The 10,661-nt window shown below is 57.2% G+C and overlaps 1 protein-coding gene across 1 annotated transcript; it reads right to left on the bottom strand.

Annotated features, from left to right (window-relative positions):
- Window positions 1-4,282: 4,282 nt before the first annotated feature.
- CRYBA1 (crystallin beta A1) lies at window positions 4,283-8,704 on the bottom strand. The gene is given in 7 exon segments (XM_062012454.1): window positions 4,283-4,576; window positions 4,703-4,845; window positions 5,286-5,427; window positions 6,884-7,002; window positions 7,853-7,917; window positions 8,673-8,685; window positions 8,687-8,704. Coding segments are annotated over 7 exon segments (648 nt in total). The 3' UTR covers window positions 4,283-4,428.
- Between the last annotated feature and the right edge of the window lie 1,957 nt (window positions 8,705-10,661).

Here is a 10,661-nt window from a genome sequence, read left to right as displayed (position 1 = left end):
TTCTTAAGGAAAAAAAGGACAAAAAAAAAAAGGAAAAAGCACCAACAGCCCCCCACCCCTGTCTGCTTTCCACACAGCCTGTCCTCAGGTGCTAAGTAAGGGTTCCAAACACGGACACTGCTTTAGGAGTTTCTGCTTTATTCTTAAAATGTATTTTTTTGCTTAGGCGTTGTAAATTTATTTCAATAAGAATGTTTTGGAGGTTTTTTTTAAGTGTAAATAAGATTGTGTCTTTAATTTTTGTTCAATCTCCTTCATGTCTATATCAAATAGTCTAATTTTCATTGTATCCCATTGTGAAGGACCCTCTTATGACCTTCCTTGATGACATTTCATTACGTGTTGCTGCGTTTAAGAACGAATCTACAACTGTTCCTTGTCTTGGATTTAATGCTGCTGCTGCTGCTATAAGTAACCCTGAATATCAAGAATGTGTGATGCACTTTTGTTTTCTTTATCTTTGTTTTTTACATGACCACATAGTTGCTCTGCAGACAGCTGAACCCTCCTGTAACACAGCCACTGACTGGGGGTAGCTTGGGGCCGGGGTGTGGCGAGGGCTGTACCTGACTTTGGTGCTGACCTACGGGAATTTCTATGCAAACGCAAGCAAAGGAGAACTCTTTTAACTTAAGAGAACACTGTGCATTTTAGGGTTTCTTTTCTTTTTTATTTTCTTTTCCCCCCTCTCCTTCCTTTTCTCGAGCTGCTATTGGAAGGATGGTGCAAATCCCTGAGGTTTTCAGCTTCTCCTTCCTCGATGGCTGAGGCTGTGGGAATGGCGCCTGAGTAACTCGTCAGGTAGAAGAATCTCAGTTGACTATTGTCTCGTCCCTGGTTTTGATATCTGTGTTTTCTGTTTGAATCTATGGAAGGAAATTGCTCATCTCTGCAAGAAAAGATCTTTTTCCTGCTTTTATCTCAATGTGAAGTTAACCAGTAGTATTAAAGATCACATGGCCTCCTTCTCACCCGCACCCCTGGGCCACAGCCTCAGAGGTTCCTTCTCTCAGGTGCTGGGGAGCAGTCAGTGCCTGCAGTCCTTTCCCAAGGGGAAAAAACAAGGTCAGGCCATCTACCCAGACAAAAGCTGACAGCTGAGGTGTGGAAACCCACAGCTTAGGCAGCAGCAGAGGGATATCTGGCTGCATCGAGGTCCAGAACCTCCTGTGAGAACCTCTTGGTTCTCACCTGGAGTGTTGCGGGGACATGTGTGCTGTGAGGGAGGAGTTTACTGGAGGGGAAAGAAGAGAATTTACTTGACTATTTATAGGAGATCCTTTAGGAAAATAAAGTACCTCTGTAAAATGAGGGAAGAGTAGGGAAAGTCTGAAGTCATGTAGGAAAAACGCTTGGGAATTACAGCTGCCTGGAGAAGAGTGTATAAATACCGTAAAGACTCTGCCTCTTTAATTAGTTTATTCAGCACCAATTCATTGTTTTGTTGGGCCAGCATTTGCTCTGTTACACGTGTGTGTGTGTGTGTGTGTGTACATCTGACTCAATGTGCCTTGCATATGTGCTTAGTCTTTCTGAAGAGAGCTGGTAGGGGGGTAGGAGCTGCTGGGGCAGCCGCACAATGGCCGTGCCCCATCTACAGTCGAGGCTTCAGAACTGTCCCAGAGGCTCACCCCATGGGAGTGAGACTTGGACTCGAGGTTTATAGTCTGACAGTTTGGGGACAATGTCCTATGGGGTAGCACTTTTCCTAACACAAACTGTTTTCTGTGGCTTTAGGGAGGAGGAGCTACTTTGCTCTTCTCCCGATGACAAAACCAAGCATTGCCTGCAAAGCCAAAACAAAGGGAGCTCTGGAACTGGCTTTGCTGGGGAGTTCGGGCTCTCTGTGGCTCTGGGACCCCATTACCAGGGGGTTTATTCCCCTTGCAGGTTGTGGTTCTTGTTACTGTGGGTTTTTTCAGTTGCTTTGTTGTTTGTTTTTGTACAGGAGAAGCAAACACACCTTGCTTAAAGCTGAGGAAACAAATGCTTACGTTTGCAGTCAGTGACTCGGAATACAAAGCTGTGCAATTCGTGTTTCTTCATCTCTCTCCCGACTCACTCGCCCCAACGTGTGGTTTCTGTCCGAGTCTTTCTGTCCTTCTGCCACTGTAAATGTGAAAGCTTGCTTGCATTATTGTTTAGAAATGCATTTTGCACACTCGGGTTTCGCTGAAGCTCTGTGGAAAGGTTAGTTTGAAGCAGATGAATAAAGCTATGCACATGTTTTGAAAGTTTAATTTGTGTCTCATTACCAGAAGTGACTTATCTCCCCTCTTGCATTCCTGTGCTCTCATTGCCTGCATTATCTTCACCATCTTGGAGGGTATGATGTAAGGTGACAGTTCTTTGCTGACAGCTGTAGCAGAAAACTGGCGCTTCTTGATTTCTGTTGGTAGCCTCTCTCTCTCCTTTGCTTTTCTCCCTCTCTCTGTATAGCTATATAAATATATATCTTATTTTTTTATTTTAAAGAGCCTACTTTAGTAACTGAATTGGAGGGAGTGCGGTGTGCTGGCTTGTGTCTCAGATATGCTGTGTACTGTCGGATGAGTGCCCTTTTCCCTGTGGCTGAGCACAAGGCCGGGGTGCCCGCTGGGCAGGAGGGGATGGAGATCAGTGCTGCCCTGCAGGCTACTGGCCTGGGCAAACCTGAGGCTTCTCAGGACAAAACTAACCCGAGAGAAACCCTCCTGTCGTGCATTCCCACTGTGAGGCAGTGGGGACCAGCCTCAGCTGCAGCCCTCTGCAGCGGAGGATGGGCTCCTCTGGTCTTCCCCCGTGCTCCCCCTCTGTCAGGTGTCTTGTACAGGGTCTTGTGTGACGGAGGCTGGAGCGAGAGCTGTGTTTTGGGTTTGTTTAAGTGCGTCGGGTTGCAGGAGAGCCGGGGTTTTGTGATGGGAGAAGGACCCTGACAACTTTCTCCTCCTGCTCCCTTTGCCATGGCAGAAATTTGTACTAACTTAACAGCTTTTTTCATACAGAACAGGGCTGCTTTTCTATCTTACCATCACACGTGTACTTACACACCTTCAGTGGCTCGTGAGCCACTGAAGGTCCTCAACTTGTTTACTGGGGGCACGGCTGCCCCTCTCTCCCCTCCCCGGACTGTTTCATTGTTAAGGGTGGTGCAAAACACAGCCGTGCGCTCCGCTGCGGGCTGGGCCCGGAGAGGCCCCTCTTGGCAAAGCCATCGCAGCCGCCTCCTCTCCTGGTCCTTCCCCCCGTCGATAAGTTCTCATTTCCTTCGGTTTCCTGGTGTGTGTTAAACCGCTGCGAGGGGGTTGTGCTGTACCTGAATTACCTCTGACCCTGGAGACGGGCGGCTCCTCTCCGGCGTTGGTGTCGTAGTGTGCGACCGCACGAGTGGGGAAAAGGTTGTCTTGGTTTTCTCCTCCCCTCCCTGGTATTGTCCAGTAGGTGAATGCAAGTCAGTGTGCCCAGCTGGAGCCGTGGGCGCTTTGCCTGTGGTGAGAGGGTGGCTGGAAGGGTTGGTGTGTGTAATACCTGCTGTAGCTGTGTCTGGCGCAGCCCCGTGCGCTGCAATGGGCGATGGCACGGACTGTAAGGATGGGTAATGTCCATGAGCTGTGATGGCATGATGTATCTTTACCAATGATGTCATACTTCACACTAAATGTTTTAAAACAAAAAAGAAAGAAAAAAAAAAAAAGACCCAGAGGAGTTACCTGAAGTTTTGTTTATTCTGCACCAAGAGATCTTCAAAATTTATCCAAATTTTATTATTTTATCAGGAAAAGCAATTTGTGTCGATTGACTGCGTTAAGACAGACAACAAGTGATGTAAATTGTTGAATAAAAATTTTAAAGTTTGTGGGTGTCAGTGTGAGTTTCTTTCTGGGCTCCCTCAGCCAGCCCCAGGGATGCTGCCTGGCCCACACCTCGGCTGACTGTCGGTGCCTGGGGTCTGGCAGCGCTTGGTCACGAAGCCCAGGAGCAGTGTGGTGCAGGTGGCTGTGTGTATGTGGGTGCCTGGTGCTGCCAGGGCAGTGGCTGGGACTGTGGTGCCCTTTGGCAGGAAGGAAAGGAAACCACTGAGCTGCGGCCACCACGGGTTCAGCTGCTGTGTTTGTGTGAGAGACAGTCGGGGTGAGCTTGCCTTGGTGTGAACCCCATGGGCCTCCAGTCCTGCTTAAACTGGGCAGGGTGGAGTCTTGTCCCTGCTGTGGGGATGGGGATGTGTGACTTCAATCCCAAACACACAACAGCAAACACCCACCACGCTGGTTTATCTTTTTCCTTCAGTCACGTTTATTGGCAGTTGTGGCGGTTGGTACCGGTGGGGAGTGGTGTTCCATAAGCAGTGGCAGTACGAGAGGGGTGGTTACTCTGGGAGGGGAGTATTAGCACCAACAGGGAGCCGGTGAGCTTTAGAAACCTTGCAGAGACGTGCTGGGAAGTGGAGAGCTACTGCTGGACACGCCTGATGGATTGGATCTGGGAGGTCTGGGCGTGGGAACCCCACTCTCTCCAGTGCTTGTAATCTCCTCCGTGATGGTCAGACTCCAGCACGTACTGGTAGCCACGGTAGCCAGGATACTGGTAGCAAACCCATCTGGAAGACAAGGAGGCGTCAGGCAGCAGTAACAGGGACACAAGGTAAGCAGGGGGGTGATGGGGTGTCCCCCAGCTGCGCTGGCATGACCACGGCAGCGTTTTGCCCCTGCTGCCCGTCACTTACGCGCCACACGGGATCTTCATGGAGCCCACTTCATTGTTGGCCCAGCCCATGGCCTGCAGCGAGGGGTAGTCATCACTGATCTCCCACTGGCGCCCAATGAAGTTGTCTTTCTCAAAGATGGTGATCTTGGATTCCTTGTGATTCTGGGCAGGAAGAGCAGGGGGTGAGGCGGGGGGTGGATGGGGCATTGCTCAGAAGGTTTCCTGGAGAGTGAGGTGCTCAGGCTCTGGGCTGGTTTTCCCACAGCCCAGATGTGTGGAGGTGCTCAGCAGAGTGGCTCTAGGGCAGGGGTTGGCCTGGGAAGCGTTGGTGACAGCTATGCTACAGCTACTGTCCCTCAGCTCTGGTCAGGTACAGCTGCCCCACCAGTTCCCTTAAAATGTATAGAAAGTGGGACAGAAAGAGCAAATCCCTCTGGGCACAGAAGGGAAGAGCTGAGCCTCCCCCGAGGAGTCTCTGCCACTCACCGAGGAGCCCTGGCATGGCTGTGTTTGCCCTTCCCACCCTCATTGCCTTGGCTGCTGCTAGTGCCTGGGCCGTGTGAGTGCTGAGGGGCGCGAGCTGCGTGGGGCCGGGCACTCACAGCGGAGCAGACGGGGCGGAAGGCCATCAGCCGCTCGATGTGGTAGGCGTTGCTGCCGCTCCAGGCGTCCCAGCGCGGGTACTCTCCCCTCTCCAGGATGAACTGCTGCCCGCAGAAGCCGGTGTGCTCGTAACCAACCCAGCTGCAAACACAGAGCCAGGGCTGCCGGGGCTTCCTGCAGCAGCTCTGGGCCTCCTGCTTGGGGCCGACACCAGGGCACAGATGAAGGTGTGAGGAGGAGGTTGGGGTCTGGCTCTGCCCACAGGTCCAGGAGGAAAGGAAGCGGTGCTGGGGGGGGGCTGGGGGGTCCCCTCCCTCCCTCCCTTCCTCAGGGGCCCAGCCTGTGGGACTGGCTCGCTCTCCCCTAACAGCCTGTGGTTATTTACACAGACCAGCATCGTGTTGGGCTGCCACAGGCCTCCTGCGCTGCCCTTTCTCCCTCAAAGGCCCCAATTCTTACTCGTTTCTCAATTACAACCTGCCACAGTTGGAAAGACCTGAATTCCTAATGCCCAAACCAGGCAGAACCCTGTGGGCAGGGCAGGGAGCTGGTGCCTTTCCCCTTCCTGGGTGCCCCTCTTTGCTGAAAACCCAGCGAGGTGAGAAGGATGCCTTCGCCCTGCAGGGCACATTTTTGCAAGCCCTGGTGCTGCCCATGCCAGAGTCCCCAGGGTGAGGACTGCTCCTGGGCATGTCCCCTGACAGGGACTGAGCAGTGGAGCTGGGAGGCAGAGGCTGGGGCCTGGGAGGAGGATGGCACAAGCTGTGCAGCCCACAGCCTCCCTGCTTTGGGGTACGTGGGGTGCTGAGAGGACACACTGAGCTGGGGGAGCCGAGGGCCTCTTGCCACTGACCCAAGCTGAGCCCCAATCCCATGTCCCACAGTTGGTCTTCCCCCGTGGAAAGCAAACTGCCTGGTTGGGAACACATCAACTGGAGCAGTGAGCTGATTACGGCGTGAGCACACACGCTGCCATAATCCCATTAGCATTACAAATCCTAAATATAGCAGCACAAATCTATCTTGTCTGCTTCCCCGGCCCCAGCAGGACGTGGCTCAGGGCTGCTCCTTACACACGGCGTCTCGGAGCAGCTCGGGAGCTGTTTTGCCTGTGCCAGGGATCATTCCTGCTCTGCTCCCCACCCTGTCTGGGACACGCAGCCCAGCACGGGCTGCAGGAGGCTGGGGAGCTGCATGGTGTGGTGAAAGCACAGGGCAGAGCAGGGCTGGGGCAAGGAAGGTGGTTTTTAGCTGCAACGCTTCGTGGGGTTACACAGGCAGGATGGGGACCAAGCTGAGCTCAAGAGCTGGTGGCTGAGCACTGATCTTTGCTGCATCCTTGGGGAGCACCCCTGTGGAGCCCTGGCAAGCACCAAACCCAGCCGCTCCCAGATGATGGGAGGCAGTTTTGGGTGATGCCAAAGGCATCGCCACCATCCTCTGGCTCTCTGTCTGTGTCAGTGCTGCCCAGGGCTGGCTGGGATGCCCCGTGCCTGCCTTTCCCCCGCTGAGCAGAGCAAGGACAGCACCACTTGAAGCTCCCATCGCCCCACCAGCCTGCCTGGGGCAGCATCCACACGGGCCGCCAGCTACTCACGCGCCACACTCCACCTTCAGCGAGCGGATGTTGTCGAAGCCGCACTCCATGATGTTTGGACAGGCCGAAGTGAACTCCATCCTCTTGCCCTGGAAGTTTTCTTGGTCATACACAGTGATCTGGAACGGAGAGCGAGCTGTGGAGCTGGGAACGGGCCGGCAGCAGCCCCAGGGCGATCCAGCGCCTCTTCGAGATGGAGGGAGCGGCCGCGTGCCGGGGCCGGTGGAGCTGCACCGGGAGCCCCCACGCGCGGCCCTGCACGGTGGCCCCGCCGGGCCCTGCCTTGGTGCCGGGGCGGCCGCACGCCGGGCCCCGCTCCGCTCTCCTGCTCACCCCTGCCGAGATCAGTTCCCGGGGCGGCGCTGCCGTCCGGAGAGAGGAGCGGAGCCGTTCTGGGACGGGCGGCTGGCAGGGCTGCGGCTGGCGGTTCTCCCGGCCTCTGCTCCGAACGCTCTAGGGCAAAGAGGATTAACGGGGGAAAGGGCCAGGGGGAACTGCCCGGGGGGCTGCGGCTGATGCTCTCCTCTCCAGGCTTGGGTGGGGAGGGCGCAGGCTTCTCTCCTGTGCTTCTCCTCTCTCTCCTCAAACTGTCCCCAGAGCTGCTGCCAGGCCCCTCTGGGGGTGGCTGCTCCACACCTTGCCCTGCCGGCCTGCCTGCACCCACAGGGGAGAGGGCAAAGAACAGCCTGTGGCTTTTGGGGACTGCTGTAACTGCCTGGCACTAGGTAACTGGTAAGAGCAGGCAATGGCTGAGCCACAGTGCTGCAAAGAGGCTTATGGAATACACCCAGGAGTTGTTAGAGCAGGTGGGAAGCAAGTTCCAGTGGACAGAGGACAGGGGTGACTTGCTTCTTGTGATCCTCCTGCCTCACTGTGCCATTTTCCTGCCCCAGAGGACTGGCTTTGTCCTTCTCCCTGTCCCTCCTTGCACAGAGGGGAAGGAGAGATACAGGGGTTGTGAGGACATACCTTCCATGGGCCCATGGGAACAGGCAGAGGGTTTGTCTGAGCCATCTTTGCTGCTAGAACGGTGTCTGGAGAAAGAAGGAAAAGCCGTTTGTCCTGCAGTGTGTCCCTGTGCATCCCTGCTGCCAGCTCCTGGGGCCAGGGGATGGGCTCTGTGCCCACTGCCCATGGAGCCTGTTTGAAGGCAGCTGCCCTGCTGCTGGGCACAAGCCCTGCCAGTCGCAGCAAGACCCTCTTGCTAGCCATAGGATGGAGTAGGGGGCACAGCAGGGACTCCAGGACCCTCCAAAGCAGAGTCTTCCTTTTTGGCTGCCACAGTGCCCTTTCCCTCCTCCCAGACACAGCTCAGACTACCTTCCCTCCAAGGCACAGCACCCAGCTCCCCCTTCTCCTTCCCCAAGGCTAGGCCATGGCTAGGAGAAGCATCCCCAGACCAGCATGGGGAGCTGCAGCAGGGGACACGGGCTGCCCCGTGCCTGGCAGTGTCCAACAGACCCACCTGCTCCCCTTCTTGCTCCGGGACCTCATCTGTGTGTCCCTTGGGAGGCACGGCGGACTCCCAGAGACGGCCCTGGCTAATGGTGGGAGATGCCAACCGGTGTGCCATGCCAAGGGCCAGGGCCGGGTGGGTGCCAGGAGTGGTGTGCCCCATGGCAGAGGGGCTCTCAGCCACCCTGGCTATGTGTGAGCCTGTCTTTTGCCACGGGAAATGGCAACGGTCGCTCTGGGTGTCTTTTGCCACCAGGCAGGAGGAAGGGGGCCTGCCCGGCCGGCCGGCGGCGGGGGCAAGGTGGGAGAGGTGCGGATCGGTCCCAGGACTCACCTAGCTCAGGCGGTTACTGCTGCTTCGCCCATGTAATGTTTGCCTACTTCAGCGGCTCGGCTTTTATAGGCTGCTGCTGGCCGCGAGCCGGTGCCAGCGTTTGCAGAGCCGTCAGCACAATGCTCGCTCTGGCATTGTCCCGCTGATCCCCGGAGATTTCAGCTGCTCATCCCCATGGTCTGAGCCACATTCTGATGGGAAAAGGGAGAAAAAAAATAGCTAATAATAATAAAAAAAAAAAAAATCAGGGCGCCTGTTTGCACAGATAATCTTGGGCACGAATGACTCAACGGTCTGACTGCTCTGGCATTTTCCAGGGGCAATGCACCGCGCCGTCACGGGGCGAGCGTGGGGGCTGGCCTGCCCTGGTGCCGGCTGGCACGGAGGGGATGGCACAGCCACCTCCTGGGGAGACCCCACGGCCGGTGGGCTCGGCCACGTGCCTGCTGGGCAGCCCCCGTCTCCATGGGGGCACCGTCATCCCGCCACAGCCCCGTGGCAGGCAAGGGGGGCTGAGGCTGCTCCTCGCTGCTCGGTGTGAGGCTGCCCATTGACCAGCCCAGTAGCCATGGCCACGCTGAGCCCTGGTGCGGCCTCCACACGCCGCCATTGCCTTGGCCCCGTGCCCAGAGGGGACCGCCACAGGCCTGGGAGGCCTCAAGCCTGTGGTAACCATGGCAACAACCACCCCCAGGCCTCAGGCCCTGCAGTAACCATGGCAACCAGGTGCTGCTTCCCTTCCCTGCAGCGAGGCTTCCCCAGGCTTGGGGGCGACGGTGGGTGCAGAGCCGAGGCCATTGGGGGTCATGAGGAGAGTGGGGAGGCCGAGGGCTGCTGCCTCAGCGCACGGCTGCCGGCACAATGCGCCGCCCGCGTCTGACTGACCCTTTTGTCTCCTGGCCGGGCAGCCGGCACAAAACAAAGCGCCCTGTCAGCGCTGCCCACGGCAGGGCCTGGCAGCCGGCCCGGGGGACCCTGCCGGGGCCATGCTGCGGGATGGCATCGGCCTGGCCCGAGGGCGCCCAGCGGGGTCCTGGGGGACCCCTCCTGCGGGCAGAGCTCTGCCATGGCACGGGGAAGCTGGGGGGCTGTTCCCCTCCCCACGGCTGCACCAGAGCCTGGGTGCTATGGGGGAACAAAGACAGGGTCGGTGAAGCCAGGAGGATCGTTGGGAAGCAGAGCTGTGGCGTTGCACACCTGAGGCTTGATAACAGCCCCCAGGGCACGCTGGCTGACCGAACAGCAAACATGGGGTGAGGGAAAGCGAGAGTAGGGGCTGCCAAGATGTGGGGCTGCCAAGATGTGGGGCTCGCGGTGGGATCGCTCCTGCAAAGCCCTTGGGCACCCTCTCTGTGCACCGTGCCATGTGTGTCCCTGGCTGCGAGGGGGAGGCCAGGCTGGAGGTCATCCCCCAGCTCCCTCCAGCTCCTTGGCCATGCCCTGGTCATGATTTCAGCTGCCTCGGCCGTGGCTTCAGCCACCCCGGTGGTGCTGAGGTTCTGCCAGGAGCCCGGTGCCACTAGAGGGAGAGCTCAGCCTGAGCAGACAACCCGCAGCTGGTGCAAATACCGGTGTACGGAGGGTGTGCAGAGGTGCATGGCATCACACACCCCTCTACACCCCACACGGGCACCCCACTCGCCTTGCAGAGGGAAGACGTTGGCTCTGGCTGCAAACAGTCCCAGGGCAAAGCCCAGAGCTGGCAGATACCTCAGGCCAGGAACAGGGTGAGGGGAAAGCACACCACACCTCACCTCACATCCCTGCACACCTCACATCAGGCACAGCCAGGGACAGGTCACCCTCAGCAGAGTGCAAGACCTTGGAGTACAGCTCGGGGTGCCACGGGCTCCCCAACCCCTCTCCCAGCTCACACTGAGCACTGCTGGCAGGGCAGATCCCCCCACAAGGACCTGAGGGGATGGCAGTGAGTGTCTGGGGAGCCACCGCTGTGAAGATGCTGGCAGGTCCACAGGTTGTCAGGAACAA

This window comes from Colius striatus, chromosome 20 (assembly GCF_028858725.1).
Source record: "Colius striatus isolate bColStr4 chromosome 20, bColStr4.1.hap1, whole genome shotgun sequence".
In the NCBI taxonomy this organism is placed as follows: Eukaryota; Metazoa; Chordata; class Aves; order Coliiformes; family Coliidae; genus Colius; species Colius striatus.
Note: the sequence above shows the minus strand (reverse complement) of the source record. Positions and strands in the feature narration are given on the sequence as shown.